Genomic DNA, 22146 nt, shown 5'->3' on the forward strand with positions numbered 1-22146 from the left:
ACTATCCGAAGAAAAACCCGTTCGCACCACCGTTTTCAATGTGAGGTCCAAAAAAACTTCCGTTTAGAGCGACGGAAATGCTCCTTTTTCTAGAGAATGCAGATTGAGACGCCACACCCTGCTCTGCAAGCGCGGGTGCTGCTAGCGGCCTTTCGTTACTCGCGCCGCTGTCCCTGAACAAATCCCCCTCCCGTTTGTGAGTTAAGTCACAGATATGCTGGATTACTTCACGGTCCAAAGGCGCTGTTGGCCAAGGACCGCGTAGACTAGGTAACGTTTCGTAGATACATTCGCATTAGTACTTTCAATTAGCTCGCTGAAAGGCATCTCTTCAGCCAAGGCTGCCTCTACGCTTTGCATATACGAATGCATTCATTCATTCGTTATCATCTGTCGTGGGCACCGCCCCTCCTCACGAGACGTTGGGAGCAACCAGCCACTTTTGATTCCCAAGAGTTCCCAGGTTCCAGCCCTTCTTCACATGAGCTGCGCGGTGTTTTTCCTTGTAACATTTTTCGTCTAGAATCCGCAGCTAACACTATTAACAGGGGAATATCAGCGATCGATCCTTTCCCAGCAATTTTCTGTTGCTTTACATTCCTGCTAGACAGATTTCATTCGGGCGTACTCTACGGCAGATATTCTCGTCCCGTTTAGTTTTTGGCTCGCCGCTTCCTCGGGTTTTCCGCATGTTTTGCTTTGTGGTTTGTCAATATGCGGCGCAGGAGCGTCCTTCCGTCCGCGATTTATTACTGAATAAAAATGCAGTTTCTTGGCACCATGTTTTTTAATGAAATCATCTAACGGGAACGCAGTGTTGTTGCTATATCCAGCGACAGACGAAACAGCAGTTACTCTGCGGGTATCAGGTTAGGTCAAAGCGGTACAGGGATGAGAGTTATTATGTGCCCCATGTTGTGAACTGCTATCTTCTTGACACCACCTGCGTGATTTTTTCCTCTCGTGTCACCTTCGCAGTTTTTTCTCATGCCTTCACTACCACATCTAACAACCATTAAAACGTGGAGGGAAGTTGTGCGGACGGGAAACCAGAACATAGTCACCTCGCGTGTTGAAGTCCTGGGTCAGTGTATATATATCCCGGCAGAGTTTTCGTCATACCTTGGCGCAAACACTACACGCCCGAGCGACATCAGAACCGAACACTCCACTCTGGCACTATGGATTTCTTCGCTTTTCAAGGCCAGCCTTGGTGAGTTTGGCTGAGATATAGAGCCAGTCGAGGCAACAGTAAACGACGCCGTGTTGAACAGGCAAGACGTGAGCGAATATAGCCATAGTCGACTCAGTTTATAACTACGCACTGAAAAACGTAGTCGCTCGTCAGCCGAGTATGTCGAGCGAAGACGCCGTTCCGCAGTGTGCCAATGCCGCATGGTGGCCATGAGTGGCGGTCTGCTCATAGAATACGCACAGACTAAGCAATCTCTACCGTGGCGTCTGCCACAGTCGCAACGGATCGCCGAGGATACTTTCAAGCCTGCGAGCGGGTGTTACACCGTAGTGTCTCGCAGGCCGTTGTCCTGCCGCGTTCCCTCTAGTTTATTCAACAGTGAGGCCTGCCTCTGTGTTTTTGTTTGACGGCTTACCCACACAGGCGGACGTACACAGTGGACACAGCCGGAAATCACCGTTTTGACGCGTACGACCTTCCGCGAAGTTTTCCCGTGGTGCATTACCGAGCTCCTGCGTCTCCTCCCTTCCCAGTAGTCCCCGTATTCGGACCTTGGGCCCCATATCCTCCCTTTTTGGCTTCACAGCGCCATCCAGATGCCCGGCCGCCGACGGCAGCTTTGCCTGATGATATCTTACTGGCTCTCTTTCTGGGAAAGAGCCGCCGGGCGGTGCATCCGTCTACCCGCGTGTATAGGACCTTGATCCACGGGAGTCCGCCTGATGACCTCTACATCTACGCCAAGCGGTCCCGGCAGTCTCACAGTGACCGTGAGCTACAGTACGCCGTTTCGTTCTTCGAGAGACCGACTACTGGCTTGGGTCCGAGGGGGGACAGACAGAGACTGTTGCATATTTTGGGCCGGTGGCAGCGGGCTGTACGCGGGGTCATTATTCTTGTGGCCCTTGTGCTGCTGGGCGTCATCAAGAACCGGGCGCTTAGGCGTCGGATTACAAACATTCTCCGGAAGCTCGGACGATTTCTTCTTCGATTCCTTCCCCGCTGGCCGCGGCAGTCGCCTACGCGTTTGATCGCGCTTCCCGCGGCGCGTGGCGATGACGACGAGGACGAAGGAAGCGGACAGGACGGCGGCCAACGAGGCCTGCCTCGTGTTGAGGATGTTTCCTCGTCCCACTCGGAGGGAACGACAGATTTCGAGGGAAGTGAGACGCCGTCGCGGAAGCAACACCGCACCGAGCACCAGCCAGGTGTACATACACACGAGGTAGACGCTGCCAGACATGGGACGCGGAAGGAGCAAAGCACTGAGGTGGGGCCGGCAATTGTGGTTTGGTCGGCGGACGAAGGTGATGCATTCCATTCCGCGTCACAGCGAAACCCGAAGCCGTTGTCAGCTGAGCCTGAACGCCAAACTGAACCCCCGCGGTGCATGACAGCTCCAGGTTCGCTTTACGCCGCCGCTTCGGCGGGACAGCAGCACGACGGAGCGGGGAATGAGGAAAGTGAGACCGTGGGCGCTCGTGGGAGGGACAGAAGTAATGGACGCGTACGGTCACACCCTCGCTCGCTTTTCGAGAGGTTCGCTGACTGCTTTTCTTCGACAGCTGGACAAGCCACGGGGCAAGAGGCTACCAACAGAGGATGCTTAGGGTGGGAGAGACGGGCCGGCCCGGGAGGAGGAAGCAAGGGAAGTATAGGAGGGAAGCAGAAATCCCTTTCGACTTCTGCGTCGTTGCACGAGGCGCTGTGCGAGTTGTCCGCGATGATGCAAGTTTCTTCGTCCTCGTCCGAGTCTCCAGAGTTCGGAAATTCCAGCCTGCCTCACTGTTTTGAGTTTCCGTCCCTCGCCTCAGGTGTGCCTTCTCCGACGGCTCTCGACACGCCGACGTTCGCCTGTGAGGCAAATTCGGGAATGGACGACGAAGAACGAGTCTCACGGCTGAGGCACTCGCGTGCTCTGTGTACATCTGACTCTCTCCCTTCGTTTCCTTCTTACTACCGCAACCGAGATGATACGCCCCACTGGTTCAAGAGACGCAGAAGCCTGGAGAGGTTTCCTCGCGCCCTTACCAGACGAACGCCTGGCTTCGGAAGCGACGGGCGGGAAGACAGAGGAGGTGCTCTGCGATGGGTTGTCCCTCCATCTGGCAAAGAGAAAGACGTCGGTAGGACAGGCTCGCGTCTTCCTGCCTCTGAACGCGCTCCACAAGATGCACCTGAAGGACAAACGCGCGCTTTCTTTGCGTCGAAACCCGGCCAGCCTCATCCAGGGGATGCACCCGCAGGCGCCGCCTCTGCGTCCACGTCGTTTTCTCCCCGTTCACAGTCTGCGGCCTCCAAGCTGTCGACATGCGCGTGTGAATCTTCGCTATCCTCTGCGTCGTCCTCCACTCCCGCCGTCTCGACTACCAAGTCTTCTTCGTCACCGGGCGGTGTCCCACGTCCCAGCCCCACAATGGTGTCTGTCTCGTTTCTCCCTGCACATCTGCGCGAGCACCAGCACCGCCTCCACTCGCTTCTTTCATCGCGTGTGCCACGCAGCTTCATTAGTGTCTTACGGCGGCTTTGGACGCTCCTGCGTCGAGTTCTTCTTTTCGAGGAGGGCGACGCGGAGGCGGATGCGAGCGCGCCGCAGGGACAAGCGGGAAGAGAGCAGGGCGACACCGAGGATGCCAGGCAGGACGGAGAGATTTTGAACTCTCAGGGGAGTCTGAAGGCACTGTCGTCGCTCGAAATGGAGGCAAAGGTAAAGGAGATTCCGCTGATTCAGCAGTTCCTTCGCCTGCTGCGTCTGGCATTTCCCAAAGAGAAGATTTGGTCTTCCGAGGGCCTCTACCTTCTCACGCTTCTGGCGACACTCATCAGCCGCACATTTCTCTCCATCTGGATCGCTTCGGTCAACGGAAAAGTCGTCGAGGGAATCGTTCGCCAGGACGGAAAGAAATTCATGCGAGGCCTTAGTCTCCTCGTGGCCTACGCAGTGCCCGCGGCTCTAGTCAACGCGACGATCCAGTACTCGGAGAAGGTTTTAGGCGTCCTCCTCAGGAGAAACTTGACAAACGCTTTCGTGACCAAGTACTTAAAGGGCCTCACGTTCTACAGAATGGTAAGGGAACACGCAGGCAGAAAGGAAATGTGTTTTCCGCAAGGACCGGGGCAGGGTTCTGGGAAGGGGCACAGGCCGCGGAGACCAAAAGGAAACGAAAGACAAGAGCCAGCTGTTCACACAAGAAGCGACACAGAGGTAGATTTGACCGATTGAAAAGCGATCCACAGGTGTGCCGGCCTCAGCTGCGGGAAAGCTGCCTTAAACCCCCGTCTCTTCCCTAGCTTTCTGTCCGCTTCAGCTGTTTCATTCCAACTGTCCTTTCTGTGTGCTATGTTTACCGTCGTGCCGTCGCGTCCTTCCAGGTCGCTCTCGACGCCCGCGTGAGCCACCCAGACGAAATTCTGTCTACAACGACTGCGAGCTTCAGCATGCTGGTCGCTTCGCTGTTTTCGTCGTTCCTGAAGCCGACAGTGGACATCATCTTCCTCACGAGATCGATTCTGCGCCACCTAGGAGTCAAGGCCCCGCTTTGCCTGGGCTTCTGGTACCTTTTGACCGCTGGAGTCCTGCACTGGATGTCGCCGCCGATTGGAAAGAAAACTGCTCGACTGCATGAGCTAGAGGCGAAGTACAGAGGTGAGGCAGAGTGCGACTCTTTCGTTCGCACCTTCCTTCTGGCTGCTGGTCAGCTCGTCTCGGTTTCTCACGCGAGCGAATTGCCGCTTGTCCGCCAAGTTCGCTTCACTTGACTCCGCCGCCCTCTTAATTTTGTGCACATCTGGCCCTGCTTCCTGCGTGCGAAGGGATGACACTGGAACACCGTTTGGACTTGCAGTGAAACGTATTCTGCAAGGCAGGCGAGAGCGGCACGAGGGGAGGGCTTCATGGGTTCTAGCCTGCAGAGAGTGGCTGACATGTGGACTCATGAGTTAATTAGTTTGGTGGTACGCCGCAGGTTGTCCACGACACGGGCATCTTGTTTTCTCGAGGCCTTTGCGTGCCCTCGTCTCCCGCGTCCTGTGTGATCTTGCGTGCCTTGGAATCTCTTTCTCCACGTGTTGGCATTCTCTCGAATCCGCTCGCCGCTTCGTAATTCCTTGCGGCGAGAAGACTGTGAGGATATACTCCGGTGCGGTTCGCTCTGCTCATGTGTGCCTCTCGTGGAGCCGCGCGTCGCAGTTTTCGGGCGCTTGGATACTGTTTTTTGATGTTGCGTTTCGATTCGTGTGGCCTCCACTGTGCAGCGCTTCACTCGGACTTGCTTCAGCACAGCGAGGAGATCGCGTTCTACGGCGGAGGAAAGCCCGCGTCGTTGCGGCTGCAGTGCGCCTTTGACTCGGTTTGCCTGTATCGCCAGCACATGTTTTTCATTTTCCACTTGACGATGGGAACGTTAGACATGCTTTTCGCGAAGCACATGTCGGTAGTCATGGGCTACTTGGTTGTCGCGCTCCCCGCGTTCAAAGATGAAATCCGCGCTTTGTTCGCTCTCTCTGGGCGCCAGCGACATGCGCTGCTGGACATGACCGACTACTCCAAACTCTTCAAAGACCAGGAACGCGCGAAGCAAATGCGGCAGACGCAGTTCGATGAGGAAATCAGGAAGCGCGGACTCCTCGCCAGACTCCCCGATACGCGAAACGGAAAAGAAGACATCGCTCACGTAAGCCATCATGCAAGAGCATGAGCCTCAGGCCGTTGCCGAGGGTGCGGAGTTTGGCCTGTCGATCTCTTCCTCCTCATCTGCCTCTCGTGACCGACCCACCTGCATCACATCTTCGGACTCCTTGCTCCGCGTCGCGCTGCTGTCCTGCGTTTGACAAACGTTTCACTCTCATTCCCTTCTCTTCTCTCTCTGTCTCTCTTGACGCAACAATGAAGTGTGCGTATACAGTTTCCTAAGCGGTAGTTTTTTTTTGTACCTCTCACAGTAGCCCGCAGCTGCTGGTCAGACTTATATCGCAGGCGCTGCATGCGCAGGGAAGGCTTAGCACACCATGTCGAGCGATTGGAGGTTACTCTTCGCGATTTAATCGTGAAAATCGTAGGCTCGCGGTCTTCGTGCGCCACAGTCTCTCTTCTCGGTTGCGCGATGGTCCCTGCGCGCCGTCGAGTCCGCTGCTGGCGTTCCCCTTTGCTTGACTCTGTGCGTCTATTAGCCGTCCAACACGTGGCGCACATCTGGCTCTTATCTTTCGTGTCTATTTTCTGTATTCTCTTCTTTCCCCCGTTTGCTGCGTCTTGACTCGCAGGCGTATGTGCGAAACAGCACGCTCCTGATCAACGTGGCGAAGGCCGTCGGGCGCATGGTGCTGGCCTACAAGGAAGTTCAGCAGCTGGGGGGCTACACAGAGCGCCTCTACGAATTCCTCCAAGTCGTCCAGGACTTGCAAAGCGGCGTCTACTGCCCGAGAGTGGCTCTGCCGGGTAAGCGAGAAACGATGGACGCATTTCAGCGTATGTATCGACCGATGCGCATGCAGAGAGTGTGCGTGGAACTTGCAGATGACTCTGTCAGTCCGCTGGCCGCGAGTCTGACTGTTAACGTCACATCCGCAGATGCGGAGTGGAGGTGGCGGCGCGGGCGTGGAGACTCGCATGCTTAGAAAGGCAGGGGATTTGTAGAGTTATCTGTGTTTACGAGTATAGCTGGAAGGGCGTAATCGAGAGAGGAGCTGCGAACTTTGTCGAGGAATTTTCAGAGATCGCAGAATGAAAGCCCGCGAGACACCAGGACAGGACCCATGCGTTTGCGCTAATCCGTTTCGGTTTCCACTTTGCGGCCTGCTGTCGTCCGGATTTAGCATGCCCATAATTTTATGCTGGATACTACACACTCACTCACCAGCACTCATGTCCCCGGGTTGCATTAGGAGGCAAATTCGCTGGACGGGCGGGCGTGCCGCGGCATCCTCTCTATATGGGCTCCTGTTTCGCTGCGTGTTTCCCTGCTTGAACTCCACAAACAGGCGAGACAGCTGTCGCGGAGACGCCACACATCCTCGCCTCCACGGGTCGCCTCACGATTGAGAAGAACGCAAAAACTGTCGAATTCCACGACGTAGCTGTGGTGACCCCCGGCGGCCACGTGCTCCTTCAAAACGTCTCGTTCGTCATCCGCATGGGGAAGAACGTCTTTCTTCTGGGTCCCAATGGATGCGGAAAAACGTCGCTCTTCAGAATTTTAGGTGCGTCTCAGTCTGCTCACCAAAGAGAGACAATTGCCTCCCATCTTCTGGGCACGCATTCGCGTTCATATATATATATATATATATATGTTTTCAATGGCTGTGCCTGCATCTGGCTCGACAGAGGAACCTGGAATGATATCTATATCTATCTATCCACCTACCTATCTATCTGTCTATCTTTGTATCTATATCTGTCTATCTCTATTTATCCACCTATCTATTTATGTAGTGTGCGTGTGTAGATTCATGAACTCGCGGACATGTATGTGTGTGCGAGACAGGCGATCTGTCACGCGGTCATCGACCTCACTGCCTGTCGCGTTAGCATGCGGTCGCGTTGACACGTTGAAGTAATTTCTGCTTCTCATGCTGCACCTTTTCTCTCTTGAGTTCGTGCGCGGTTTCCAGTGGTGTGTTCTGTGTAGCTGTCACAAGCGCGGGTGCATGATCTCCAGAGTGTCTGGCGGTTTTTGTGTCTGCGTCTCAGGAGGTCTGTGGCCTTTAGTGGAGGGCGAGGTGCGCAAGCCTGAAGCCTCGAAGCTCTTCTACATTCCGCAGCGGCCATATATGCCCGAAGGCACGCTTCGTGACCAGGTCGGACAGTCAGAGCGAATTTCTTTGTTCGGATCTACCGTGACACATCGATACATCTGACTCTTGGTGATCAACAAGAGCTGTGCGCGCTTGGGGGTTCAAAAACCTCGTGCCCGCTTCTTCTGGGCGTGTCTCCGGTGCCTGTGGAGGCCGGATGGCGTGCGGGATGCGGTTCAAGAGAAGCGGCTTTCCAAAGTCGAAACTTCAGATGCGAATCTCCCCCGCTCACAAGGATCTGCCAGAAAGAGACTGCTCCATCTGCGTTGCAGCTGTGTTCGAAGAAAACCGACAAGTTCCTTCTTCTCGCGAATGCCAGTTCTCTGCAACATAGGACCCTTATCCCCCTCGTCTCACGCACGCATCTTCGGATTTCACCGTGTACCTATACACATGCAGAGCGGACTTGAGTGAGCTTTTTTCTGTTGTGCGCGCCTGTCTCCCTCTGGGTCTCAGGTGATTTACCCTATGGCATACGAGGACTATCAGAAGCTCGGCGGGGCATGCAACGACAGCCACTTGGAGTTCCTTCTGCGCGCAGTGGGGCTCGGACGCCTTCTAGACAGATTCCCCGAAAAATGGGACACGTGGAGAGACTGGCACGAGGTGCTGAGTGGCGGCGAGAAGCAGAGAATGGCCTTTGCGAGGCTCTTCTTCCACCGGTGCGTCATGCGGCGACGCACACGTAGCCCCACCAGAGAGATACGCCTTGCTCAAGTCTTGCACTAGCGCTGCAACTAAGAGAGAACCTCGCTGTCTCAGTTTCGTGCTCTTTACCGACGTGGAGAGGCGGGGTGTCCGGCTAAAGTCCCCCTTGTCCTCGTCCCGACGCGTGGCATGGGCGCGCGGGAGGGAGAGACAGAGTTCGCCTTCAGTTTCTTCTCCTTCATAGTCTACACCCACCAACATACAATGCGCAACAAGACGGTGGCGGCGCGAGGGACGCGGGCGTGGCCTTTCGCTTATATCAGCTTTTTCTGGCGTGTTGTGTTTTGTTTCAGGCCGGTCTTTGCGATTCTGGACGAAGCGACGAGCGCGGTGTCGGTGGACATGGAGGGTGCGCTGTATCGGCTCTGCCGGAAGTGGCGCATCACTCTCATCACGATTTCCCACAACCTCTCGCTGCTCAAATACCACGATTTTCTGTTGCGCATCTTCGCGGCGCGCACCGACGGCGACAAGTCGCAGGGCCAGAGGTGGGCATTCGAGCCGACGGAAGGCCTCAGGCGCCTCGACAGCTACTCGTTTCTTCTCAACTTAGCCGAGGAGGGCGCGGAGAAGGCCGACAAGACGCAGACCGCTGCGCGCCACGAGGACGCTGAAGAAGAGGACCCCGACAATCGCGGCGAGGTGGAAGAAGGGCGCGCGCGAGGGCGAGAGCGCGAAAAAACCCACGCAGACCGAAAAATGCGGAGTGGCGGAGACGCTGGGGGGCGGCGGCGGCGGCGAAGGCGGCGAGACGTCCACTACTCGAGGCACGAGTCTCACGCAGATGCGGGCGAGAAGGACGATGCGCATCTCAAGAACCGAAGGGAGAGAGAAGACAGATACGCGAAGAAGGAGAAAGAGAGAAGCCGAAAAGAAAACGCCGCGAATTACCACGCCGGAAAAGGACGAAGGATGAGTCATGGTGACCATTCACTGAAGAACGCCTCCTCTTCTCCACACAAGCATCACCACATTTTGCAACCGCAGGCGAGTCTGCTGCTTGGGTCCTCGTCGTCCTGTTTCGAGCCCTCTGCGCGGCAGCTTTCTTCATCGCCTCTCGCGCCCCTCTCCGGCGCCCACCATCACGTGCGACACGTTGAAGAAGCGCCGTCGCGTTCGCCGCTGTCGCCCTCCTCTTCGTTTTCCTCGTCGTCCGTGTCGTCCTTCTCGTCTCTCTCGCGGCACTCACCCCGGTCCCTGAGTGAGGCGGAGAGCCCGACGCACGCGCCGGCGGTTGAGGGCTTCACGCCGGCCCCGGTCCGAGGCGACGGAGACAAAGGAGACTCCGCAGGCCACGTGTGGGGACGCAGGCGCAGCACACGAGTCGAGTCTCTCACCACGAAGAGCGACGGCATCTCGATGCGTCTCGCAGACAGCGGCGAGGAGGAGGGAGCCATCATTGTCATCCAGGACCCCGTGTCTGAAGTCGAGGAAGACATGCTTGGCGGCGTCCACTCTCGCGATGCGCTGCTCACGCCCGGATGCGTCGCTGGCCTCTGCGTTTTTGCCGAAACTAGCTCCTCTAGGCCTGCGGACGACGGGAGCAAACTCCGTGAGGCAGCGCAGCATATCGGCGCCGAGAGCGAGGGCAGTGCGGAGTTCCGCGCGCTGCGTGCAACCGGGGGGGAGAGACGGGCGCGCAGGCGAACGGGCTTCTCGCAGGCCAGAAAGGGCTCGCCTCGCACAGGAGGCATGCCTCCTTTAAGTCCCTCGATGGCGACGACAACAGGTCCGACCCTCGCATCTCGAATTCCTCCGCTTACTCGGCGTCGTCCTCCCTTTTCTCGTCTCCCCTTTCCCCACCCTCGCCGCGGCTGTCGGACTCCTCTCCGGAGGGAGCGCCGCCCCATGCGGCCTCGCTCACCTCCACCCTCGTGCTGGTTTCGTCGCCCGTGCTGACCTCGACGCCGACAAGACCCGAGGCTGGGCACCTGCAGCTGGGGCAAGAGGCCCGCAGTGGTCCCCACGAGGTCGCACAGCTGGACGCTTCCTCGTCGCAGGCCCCAGATCTCTGCGGGTCGTCGGCGAAGCCCGTTTTTGCCCCTTTTGCGCGCGCCGCTTCGCCCTGCGTCGCGCCACCCTCGCAGGTGTCTGTCTCGCTGGCTCCCGCGCGCTTTCCAGACGCGGCCTCCGCCGGCTCGCTGCTCTTCGACGCCGCGCTCGGCGCGCCAAAGCGAAGGCACAGCGGGCCTGCGGCCGCGCGCGCGACGCTGTCCGCGGCTCGGATTGGGGCCGCCGCGGCGGAGGCGACGGTGCTCAGTTTGAAGACTGCGCGGGAGAAGAAGCAGCTAGAGAAGGAGTCGCGACAGAGACAGGCGACTGAGGCAGGCCCCGCGACGCTCCGTTGAAGACGCCATGCAAATGAGAAGACAGAGCCGCATGGGCAGACGCACGAGAGGAAGACTCGCACTGCCCTCGGCGAGACACACACCGAGAGGCAACCGAGAGCGGCCGCTGCGGGGCGGCGAGGAAGCCGTTGGAGGCGTGACTTACAGGGGCGATCACGCAGGACAGGAACTGGGGAATATGTGTGGCGCCATCTAGTTTGTCCACTCTTCAGCTGTGAGTGGGTGTCGGCAACGCGCGCGAGTCCGCGTCCCGGTCGAGTTTCGTGTTCATTCTTGAGGTGTCAGATCTATATCTGTGACGTTTTATCCGTTTGGAGGCTTCGCATGCCGCACTCTGAGTGTAGGGCGAGGCCCTGCCAGTAAGCAATTGCGCCGCTTCCCCAGGAGAACGAACCCTTTTGAGAAAGACTGCCGCCTCCCGTGACCAGCAGAGACTCTTTATAGTCTCGCCTGTGCGGACAAGCGGGCGTTCGCGTTCTCTGTGGTTTCCTGAGGCTCGAAAGCTGCAACATCTTCACCTCGCCTCTCGCCGCAGAAAATGAGCCAGGGGAGGAGCTAAAGGGTCTCAGGTACTCCACAAAGCTACCCGCAGCCTCTAGCCGTAGATGCGCCATCACTTCATGGTGGCTTCATTAGCTGCTTTTTTAGGACGTGCTGTTTCGCAGACACACTCTGCTTGCCTTTGAGCAACATTCTCGCATATTAGCCGACAGCCTCGAGCCGAGAGAGCGCTCACACGCGTGCAGGGTAAGGTCTCGTGGTGTGCAGGCGCTTCTTTGAGTTTTACAATCTCGCCGACCGTCTTCGCGAGAGGATCGAAATATTAGTCGCAGAAGGGCGAATCTCTACGCCTAACAAAGCAAGTCTGCGTCCCTGACATGGCGCTTTAAAACACCAGGGGGCGAAGGGACCAAGACTCCTCCTGTCACAAATCTCGAGAGGCACACGCCACGATACGCATGGACCCCTATCTTCTGGCACTACATTTAGATAAGTAATATACACAAATACGAGAAATAGGGCGTCTCAAGCATCCTCAAAATAATGACACTGCATTCACGCTTAAGCTGACGAGCGACTGGTGTCTCTACATTCTCTTCCTGCGGTACTTCCCCGCCTCCACGAGCTCCAAGCCGGACTTCGGCTCCTCTTCCGCTTCACGCACACTCTCCGAGGATGGCGAGCCGGTGGCTGTCGCCCTTCAGTGTCCGTTTCGTGCAGTTCGTATTCAGGGCAGGGTTTTTTTAGACTGCCTTTACCTGCTGTTTCCTGCGAAGTTCCGCTGCGCTGCGCTACCGCCACGCCCGAGGCTCCTGCATTCGTCCTCGCGCCGGCGCTCCATCTCGCTTCGCGTCCGTCGTGCTGAAACCGCCACTTTCCCGGCTATGTGTAGACGCGCCTTGCCTGTCTACGCCTTGCCAGGCGTCACTTCACCTGCCTCAGCCACCAGTTTTCCTATCACGCAGTGCATAGCAAGTGGATGCGCGGCCTGCGCATCCACTTGCGTCCGCTCCGCGTCGCGCGCGTCCTCCGCGGCTCGGCGCCTGTCGCCTCCAGCGCGGAGATTCACCGGCGTGCCTTTGAGGACGACGGCTGCTGACGCCCGCGACCTCTCGGCGCGGCTCCGCTCGCCGCCCGCGGGCCTCCGGCGCCTGCCGCGAGCGTCTCCAGCGCCGCCGCCGCCGCAGGGCGCGTCGGGGCGGCGGCCAGCCTCGGGGCGGGCGCGGTCGAGGCGCTCGAAGAAGCGCCTGCGAATCGACTTCGCGAGCAGCACGAGCGGAATCGGCAGCACCGTGCCGAGCGTGACCAGCCAGCCGAGCAGCAGGCCCCACTCAGGCCAACCCTCGGCGTATCGCCAGCCCCTGCAGGAGGGCCCCCGGAACTCCCAGGCGCACACGCAGCGCCCCGCGCGGGCGTCGCAGACGCCGTGGCCTCTCTCGGCGTTGCAGTTCTCTGGGCACCATTTCTCCTCCTGCGAGGCGAGCGGCTGACTGCAGTCCAGCCCGCCCCAGCCCGGGAGGCAGAAACACATGCTGAAGTCCACGCAGTCCGTTGCAGCCGTCGAGGGCGCCGCGGCCGCGCGTGCGGCGAACGAAGGCGAATCTGGCTCGGCCCGCGACGCGCCGGCACCCGCCGAGAGAGCCGAGGGGCCTGCCGCGGGCGGAGGCGCCGGCCGCTGGGCCCCGCCGACAGAGAGAGCCTCGAGAGACGCCGCTGACGGTGGGGACAGCGACGGAGACGAGGCCATGAGGCGAGGGGCGAAGGGGAGAGGATCGGGCACCACCGACGACGAGAAGCCTCTTTTCTGGAGAAAAGGAGACCCCGAAGACGAGGCGTCCTCAGGCGAAGAGGCGAGCCGCCGTTCCTCGCTCGGTCGCCGCTGCGCGGAGGTGAAGGAACCTTCCTCCTCCACAGCGGCCTTCCGGCCTCGCTCCGCGTCTTCCTCTAGTCTCCGGGCCTCTTGACCGACCGCGTTTTCCTCAGCAGCTGCACGAACTTCCGCCGCCTCCGCTGCACCAGAAGAGGATGGAGCCGAAGACGCCGAAGGCGGAGACAGACCAGGAGATTCCGCGGCCGGAGGAGACGCTGCAGGCGCAGGCAACGAGGGCGAGTAGGGTAAAGAAGCCTCGGGCGACGCAGAAGCCTCAGGCGACGCAGAAGCGTCGGGAGAGGAAGGAGATGGAGGCGCCGCCGGAGCGCCAGCTGGCTCCGTCGAGGCATCTCCAGCGGGCGGAACCGACCGGGTTTCCTTTGGCGATCCCACAGCTTCATCCTTGCTTCCTTCTGCCGTCCCCGTTTCGCTCTGCGTCTCGATGGCCTGCACTGTCTCTTCGGACGGCTGGTCGCTCTCGACGACGGCGAAGATACGTATTTTTCCGGGCTCTTCGCCCTTTCCCAGTTCCCGGGCCAGCTCTTCCCTTTCGCGCGCAAAGTCCCGCGGTGTCAGCGTGTCTGTTTCGTCTCCACAGAGCACACACTTTCCATGTCCAGTGCAGGCCACGGGGCTGCCCAGGCAGCCCAGCCCGCGCCCGCCGAGCTGCTTGCTGCCCAGCCCCGACGCGGGCGCACCGGGCGAGGCGAACCAGCGCAGGCCGCAGAGCGTGAGCAGCACGAGCAGGAGTGGCAGAAGAAGTGTCAGGTAGCGCCTCAGATGCGGCGAGGAGAAGAGAAACATAGAAAAGACGTCGAGCTTCTGTCGGCGCCGCTTCCGAGTGGAGACGGCCTCGGCTGGGTCCGAGATGCGCACCGAATACGAGGGCGACGCCGCGACCCGCGCCTGCTGCGAGACCGCAGGGGGAGGGGCTTGCTCCCCAGGCGCGAGCGAGCCGGCGGACGCCAAGGGCGCAGGCCCCCCCCCTACGGCAGTTGGAGAGGCCATCGGCGAGCCCATGGACGCTGAGAACGACGAGGATCGGCGCCGCGAAAAGAGGCCGCTGCCGCATGCCCGTGAGAGCGCGGGCAGCCCCAGCGGAGAGTTTCGCCTCGAGTCCGCGGCGCTGCGTTTCTTCGGCTCCACACTGGCGGCCTCCAGGCAGCCTCGCCGCGACGGAACAACGGGTAGCGGCTGAGGCGAAGACGGCCGCGAGAGCGACAGCGACCTGCGCGACGTCGCGAACCGCCCTGAGGAGAGCCGAGGGAGCGAAGGAAGCGAAGAGGCAGAAGGCGAAGACGACGACGGCGACGATGGAGGCGACGAGGGCGCGAGAGAGGAGGCGGGACGGGACATGGCTGCCGCTGCGGCGCCGCTCCTTGAGGCGCACGAGGCCGCTCGCAACTGGTGAGGAGAGACAAGCGAGGAGGAACGCGAAGAGGGCGATTCTAGCGCAGGGGCGACTTGCACGGTGAGTTTGCCCAGGTCGTAGTGGAGCACTACCGCCAGCACTTCGCATAGCGCGACGAGAGAGAGAGAGACGGTGCCCGCGAAGGTGTCAAGCAAGTCGACCCAGTAGATCCCGACGGGCGACACGAAGACCAGCCCCATGAGGAAGAGAACAACGCAGAGCACGAAGGCGAGAAGCGACTGCGGCCAGGAGCGGAAAAGCGACGCCTCGATGAACGCCGTCATGATGATCTCCAGCATGGCGAACTGACTGTTCACCGTCAAGCAAATGAAGAGAAAGAAAAAACACACAGAGAAAAACGGCGCCAGCGGCAGGGACCCGAGCGCGTACGGATACGCGATGAACGCCAAGCCGCTCCCGACTCGGGCTACCTGAAGAAAGAAGAAAGCGCACGAACCACTGCACAACATCAGGCGAAACACGAGGAGGTGGAGAGAACCGAGACACAGAGAAACACACAGAAAACACCCAAGACAAAGACGTCAAAAGAGGACTCAGAGAGCCGGCGTGAAACCAGGAACGGACAAACAACGAAGAAGCAGCAGCAACCGGGAGAAGACGCGCGGCGGCCACGAAAGACGCAGTTTGGCGACAACCGCAGAGAGCCGCGGAGCAAACACAGAATGCATATCCTCCACACAAACATGAATCTACCTATTTATTTATATGTGTCTATATATATACTCATATATATATATATTTATATGCTTCATGAATATCCATATGCATGCACAGCATTTCGTTTTAATAAGGAAAGGACGGGTTCCATATTTACCTGGTGTAAGATATATATAGTGGTTAGAAGTGTTTTAGATGCCATAGTACTAGTACATAGAAACTCAAGTAGATCTAAATGTGGTACAAAAGAGAAAACGTCTCTGCAAGATAACCTACTCTAATATTCGTATCAATTAGAGATTATTTATATATATATTTTAAAATTTAAAAATAGAACGCAGGCACACACACATGTAAATTTACGCATTCACATGCCTGAGGCTTTTTTACCGGCGACCTTTACGTGGGAGGCGGCTCTTCACCCAGCGCGCGAGACGGCTCCTGTAGAACTCCACCCCTCGCGGAATTGCACGCAGATATTCGAGGCTTCTGCTCACTCCGTTCTCTCTTTAAAAATTTCCTTCCTTTCTGTGTCATCGTGTCATACTACCTACCTCATCCACAGGCTGACCGGAGACGAGCGCCATGTTGCCGATGACGGCGAAGACGCCGAGGCCCGCGAGGAAAGCTGTGACGCCGCTGATGCCTGTGATGACAACTGCGTCTTTGACAAAGTTGTTTTCGACAGGGTTGAAGCTCGCGAAACTGACCAGCGACCCCCAGGCGATGCCTAAGCTGAAGAAAACTTGCGAGCCAGCCACCGCCCAGGTCCGCGGCTCGAGCAGCAGCCGCCACTGCGGAGTGAAGTAAAGCGACAGACCAGCGCCTGCGGAAAGAAAGAAACGAATTCTAGAGAACCCGACATCCGAAAAAAAGAGACCCTCATACCCATTCTGCCCTCAACACATTTGTACATCTAAACAAATACGTATGCATATATATCTATGTACACAAGAGTCTATGAGCGATGGTCCAGGGAGACCCACGAACGCGGAGAAAGCACGTCGCCTCAGATATATATATATATATATATATATATATATATATATATATATATATATATATATATATATATATGCATTCATCATTTCTTTAGCTAATTCAGCGGTGGTGCACAGATAGTGCCTTCGACGCTTACTCGCTCCAGAGAGGGAGAGGCCACGGCCAACCATGAGAAGCAAGACGACGTAGGGAACGACAGCTGTGAAGAGGATGGCCTTTCCACGCGGGCGCAGACTCCGCCAAACAGAGAGGAAGGAGAGGAGCCACGCGAGCACGAGGCACAGCAGCAGGCGGACGTTGAGCGAGACGTCCACGCCCTCGGGAGAGCCTCCACTCATGCTGCGATAGAAAAGAGAAGATGCCGAGACCAGAACCTAAGACGAGACGAGAACTCGACGCGGAATCGAGCAAAAAACCAAAGGCAAGCCCGCAGAGTGCATGCTTATGAAATTGCCGCCCACGCTGGAAACGTGCGGACGCGAAGAGGGGACGCAAAATGAGACAGGGGAGCACTCGAGCCTCCGATGGTAAGCTCGGTGACAAGTTCAACACTGACAGACACCTCGCCACCGAACGCGGCGCCTGCGAGCCGATGCTGATTCAGAGAGACGACGACGCCCCGACACGCGCGCATCGCGTGCGCAGTGTTGAGGGCACACTGGCGGCTGCTGGCAGGCGTCTGCTGCGCAGCGTCTCACCTTTCCGCCTTTTGAAGGCAGTCAACGAGGAAGTAGCGTTTGACCTTATCAACCGCGTTGATGGCGCCGGAGGTGTCTCCGGGCTGCTCAGTCCACGGCAGGGTGGAGCCAAAGGAGGAAAAGAAGTAGAACAGAGCCCAGGAGAGAATGACGTTGTAGTAAATCGCGCAGATGAACGCTAGGCAGACGGAGCTGAGGCCGATGCCCGCGAAGAACGACCAAATCTCCTTCCAGGCGCGGAGGAAGCCTTCTTGGACCTTCTGACCCACGGCGGACTCGAGGAGGAACATCGGGAAGCCGAGGAGCAGCAGCGAGACGAAGTAGGCGATGAGGAAGGCGCCGCCGCCGTTCACGTAGCAGAGCGAAGGAAAGCGCCAGATGTTCCCCAGTCCAACGGCGTAGCAAATGCTGGTGAGGAAGTACTCCTGCTTGCTGACCCACCTCCCGCGCCCCGAGAACGTCCCAAACAGAAAAAACTGGGAAAAACAGCCCTCCGGATCCTCTGCACCCTCGACTCCCGCGCGCTGCTGAGTGAACACGTCAACGATCTCGCGGCGAGAGGCGCGCGCTCCTTCGCCGCCGTGGCCTCCGCAGATCGCGCTGCCAACGGGGTACGGGGTAGGCAGGAGCGCCGCACGCGTGGGTGACTCTGGGTGCGGGGCGTCCGCGCCTTGCGCGAGAGAGAACTCGAAGCCGCTCGCGTGCGAGGGCGACGAGACGGAGGAGGTCCGCCTGTAGCCAGGCCTCGTGAACGCTTCGTCCGCATGCAGCGCCTCGAGGCGGTCAAGCTCGACGTCGAAGTCGGGCTGCGACGCGTACCGCCGCGGCTGCACGCGGCGCGGCGGCGACTCGACCACGGCGCTCGCAAAGCCCTGAGCGTCGCCGCCGAGCGTCAAGCTCATCATCGTATTGCGATCCATCACCGGGGTCACAGACGCCTTGGCGATGCGCAGGAACCGCGCAGAACGCGACTCGCCTGGGGGCCTCTCAGCTTCCCGCGTCCTCGCCTCTCGCTCAGCGCGCAGCGTTCGCGCGCCACCGCCCGCGACGAAAGCCGACGCACGCTCCCCGCGGTCGCCGTCGCCATGCGAGACCGCGCGCGCCTCCCCGCCGCTGCGAAACGCGGCGACTCCCTCTTCGTCTCCGCTGGCGCCCCTCTCGCGTGCGCGTGGGCACCTGTCGAATCCTCCCACGAACTTGGGGTTCGCCGCGCCTCTACTCGCAGGCCGAGCTCCGAGGCCGCCGCTGTCCTCTGCGGGCGCCGCTTCCCCAGCGCCTTGCGGCTCGCCGCCGACGTCTGCCGCCGCGGCGCCAAGCGCAGGTTTCGCAGAAAACAGTGGCGCGAAAGAGTCTCCAACCCGCTCAGAGGAAGCCCCGCCGAAGTCTGCCAGCATGAAAGATCGTCTTCGGCGAATCCTAGATGACGGCGGAGGCTCAGAAGTCGAGGCGAGTGCAGGCTCGCGTGGCGGGCACGCCTCTCCAGGCGGCAGAGGAAGCCCAGCCGCTTGCAAGGCACCTGAATCGGCCTCCGCGTGAGAACTCATTTTATCCGGCGGAGAGCGGAAGACACGTCTGGGGCGTTGCTCTCCACAGCCCTACGCGCGGGATGGAGACGCGCTCGCTGGTGGCTGCGTCACTCTCGCTCCGCGACGCTTTCCTAGAGAGAGAGAGGGGGCAGGAGGACGTCCGTTGCGTTCTTCAAGCGTGGAAACTTCTAAAAAAAAGACTCTGTTTGCACGTCCACACGTTCCACCAGCAACTGCGGGGGACGAAGTTCACCACCAGCCTTCCGCCTGTTCTCTATTCCGTGCTAAGAGGTGCAGTCAAGGGATGGGAGGCCGTCTCACCTTTACCGTCTGCCTGTTCGCCTCTGCGACCACCGTCGCTATGAAAAAAGACTTTTGTGTCGCTGGCATCGGCGCGACGGCCGCCGTCAACAAGCCCTTTCGGATTCCACAGACTCCTCTGGATATCGTCCGCCGCCGCCGGGAAAACGGTCTAGGGAGCGCACACAGTCCCTCAAAACAGCTCCTTCCCGCCCCTGTCTCGCGCGAACTACGCACGGTCCCGCCCAAAAATATGCATTGCTTCGTTTCCTTGCTCTACCCTAAACTCTAACCCGAGAAATACGATGCTTCGCTTGACGCGTCGGGCTGGAGAGCCCCAGGCACGTAGAAGAAGCTACGAAGCAAAAAAACGGGAGGGAGCGGCACAGGTAGAACCGCGGCTCACACCAGTCTCTGTTGGAGCGCCTGCGCTAGGCACAGAGGTCGATCTCTCTCCCCCGTTTTCTTCTCGCCTGCAGACCGAAATGCGCCTACGGAGGAAGAAAACAAGCTCCCGGGCTCCCGCAGCTCGCGTGGAGCTTCACATGTACGCAGCGTAAGAAGGGAGGCGCAGAGAAATGAGGCAGCGAGGAAGGTGAGCGCTAACGGAGAACGGGAACACGGCGACAAACGAGGGAGAGAGGGACCGATGGCGCCACAAGAAACGCAGGGGAAGTTAGAAGAGTGGACCTGTGCAGACGCAGGGCAGGAACGGCGGTGAAAGACAAAAAGAAGAGGGAGATCGAGGAACGAAAGGGTATTTTTGCGAAGCGCGGAGGCGAGCAGTCGAGACCAAACAGAAGACGCTCCTCGCCAGGCTTGCCGGCATTCCGCGAGCCGCTCCTGCGCGCCGCCTGCGGCTCATGAAAGAAAGGCCTGAACCAGCAGCCTGTCGCAGCTCCCACGCCATGTGACGCAAACTGCAGGAGGGAGGCTGAAAATGAGCGGGAAAAATGAAAAAAGCTGGTGCAAAGGCGTGGCAAGGAAGACAGGATCTCCGCCGGCCGAGAGGCGAGGGCGTGGCGACAACAGAGTCGTTTCGTCTCGCTGTAAAAGGCAAGGAACGACGTTCCTTTGAGGCTTTCCGTCACCAGACTGAAGGCAGAAGAGTTCAAGATAATAAAAGAGCAAAGAGGCAAAAAGGAAACGAGGCCTTGGCGGAAAGGCGCCTTCGCTGTGCCGTTGGGCTCGCGTTGAGTCGGCGCTCGCGGGAGATAGGCGGGAAAGAGACTCTGAAGAGAGACGGCGTCAAATTCGAATTCATTTTCCCACTCCTTTCCGTGTTGACGACAAATTCCCGATAGAGCAGGGATGAGAATGGGAATAATACGCGGTAACAAAGAAACCCTTCTTCAGAGACAAACACGCGCAAAAGGCAAGGCATGAGTCAGCGCGTGCCTCGCGCCGTTGCAGGCTGCGACTGCGTGGTCGATGCGCTCAGCCGGCGAATCGCTTTTGTCGCCGTTCGCGCGTCCTTTCCTCTCGGATTCCGCCGATTTTTTCGTGATACTGGCCCTCAGCCCGCTCTTCCAGCTGGATCATCCCCCTTTTCTGCGATACACTCCAGGCGCGCTAAAATCGGGAACCAGAGGAGTCTCGGTCCAGCACGGAGCGGACAGCCTCTGTAGTCTGACTCCGCGCCACGAGCCCAGGAGTTCCATCAAAAAAACCCAACTAGGTGACGCGTAGAGGATCTTGGTCCGTGTGTAGCATTTAGTGCAAGCACCGGAATTGCAAACAGTGAGACGTGTACGCTAAAACGCCGCCCAACCGTGGCGCCGGCAGGGCGCCGCCGCAGAGGCGCGATAGCCTGGCGCCGCTCCATCTTGCCGCATTTCGATTCAGTGAGCCGGCACATCTTTTCCGGATGTTTCCATAGAGCTCGCGCAAAGTGCAACACATAGGGGAGACACTTAGGCGCGCATAGTCAGGGATGCATATCGCCGAGGACGCGCGTGGTGCCCCGAAGCGGCAGCGGACGACGAGTCACCAGTTGACGACGCAGAGTGCTTTGCCAAAGCGCGAGCTTCGCAAACGAGCGAGAACTAGCAGACAAGGCACCGACTGTGGACGAGTTTTGTGCGTGCAGAACTAACTTCCACGCGTCAGTCCCCCATCTGAGCGAGAATATGCTCGGATCTACGTGTCCGCCCTGCGTTCGCCACATCAGCTGAGCTTTCGAGCCCCACGATGTGCGGCGTGCCTTGCTCTCGTCGTGCCTCTCAGATGCACTCGTGAGAGGTGCTACAGCAATCTGGAGGTAGATATCAAGCGGTCATGATTCGGAACGAGCTCTAAGTGACGGCGGGAGGAACTGACAGACCGGGATGGGATCCTCTTCTCGGCCGCGTGCCCGAGAGCCACGGTGTAGTTGCAGCTGCACTCAGGATATTTTGTATTATTCACGAAGGCGAGGACGATATCATCGGTGTCCTAGCCAACGCCAGACCGTTGCTGCTCCATTCCGTCATATTGACTTAGAGAACGAGCTAACTAAAACTCTGCGTGATTCCTCTTTCGCCTGGGTCACCTGTTGCATCGGAGTCGTTATTCAGTTGTATGTACAGTGACGTAGTGGCTAGTTGCTTGGCACAGTCGAGTTCTTACCGTCGGCTATTTGTCAAATTTCCATCTTTAGCGGGTTTTTTTGAGCAACGAGCCACCAGTTTGTGAACCTGAAGAGAGCCTGTCTACTCTGTCCTGCGATAAGGAGACGAAACTGCGACTTTTCCCCGACTTCCCTGCGCAGAGCTTCCAGATGCACAGCGGTGGGGCCCGCGTGTGCAAGACACAGGCCGCAGCGCTTGGCTCTTCCCGCGGCACCTAGCGCCGTGGATTTTTTCCATTTCTTTGCTCATTCAGGATCTAAAAGCGAAAATGCACGGAGGATGCCTTCAAAAAATCACCTGACACCCTTCGATCCAGTAGCCTTGCCGAAACTCGGGGTGTCGTCGCCCCCCATCAGCTCTGTCCGCACACAGGGCCCTTTCGGGAGCATGATGACTACCTCAGAAAAATTACGGAAAATAAAGACATTATGCGTCAAATACATGCAAGTACTAATTGTGAGCTCCCGCGTATGCGATATCGACTGTTCCACTTTCGAGGTTAGGTCCG

At 58.5% G+C, this 22146-nt stretch overlaps 2 protein-coding genes across 2 annotated transcripts; one reads left to right on the forward strand and one right to left on the reverse strand.

Moving 5' to 3' along the window:
- Positions 1-1181: 1181 nt before the first annotated feature.
- Positions 1182-11043, forward strand: BESB_075160 (ABC transporter, ATP-binding domain-containing protein; the record flags this gene model as incomplete). Its single annotated transcript, XM_029365889.1, has 10 exons — positions 1182-1213; positions 1619-4262; positions 4568-4841; positions 5450-5868; positions 6458-6632; positions 7175-7393; positions 7884-7990; positions 8444-8649; positions 8989-10247; positions 10358-11043. The coding sequence occupies 10 exons, from the start codon at positions 1182-1184 to the stop codon at positions 11041-11043; spliced, it is 6021 nt and encodes a 2006-aa protein (XP_029218373.1).
- A 1408-nt stretch (positions 11044-12451) lies between these two features.
- BESB_075170 (uncharacterized protein) lies at positions 12452-18747 on the reverse strand (the record flags this gene model as incomplete). Its single annotated transcript, XM_029365890.1, has 4 exons — positions 12452-15256; positions 16058-16329; positions 16642-16844; positions 17204-18747. 4 exons carry the CDS (start codon positions 18745-18747, stop codon positions 12452-12454), a joined length of 4824 nt encoding a protein of 1607 aa, XP_029218374.1.
- Positions 18748-22146: the final 3399 nt, after the last annotated feature.

This window comes from Besnoitia besnoiti, assembly GCF_002563875.1.
Source record: "Besnoitia besnoiti strain Bb-Ger1 chromosome Unknown contig00007, whole genome shotgun sequence".
NCBI lineage: Eukaryota > Apicomplexa > Conoidasida > Eucoccidiorida > Sarcocystidae > Besnoitia > Besnoitia besnoiti.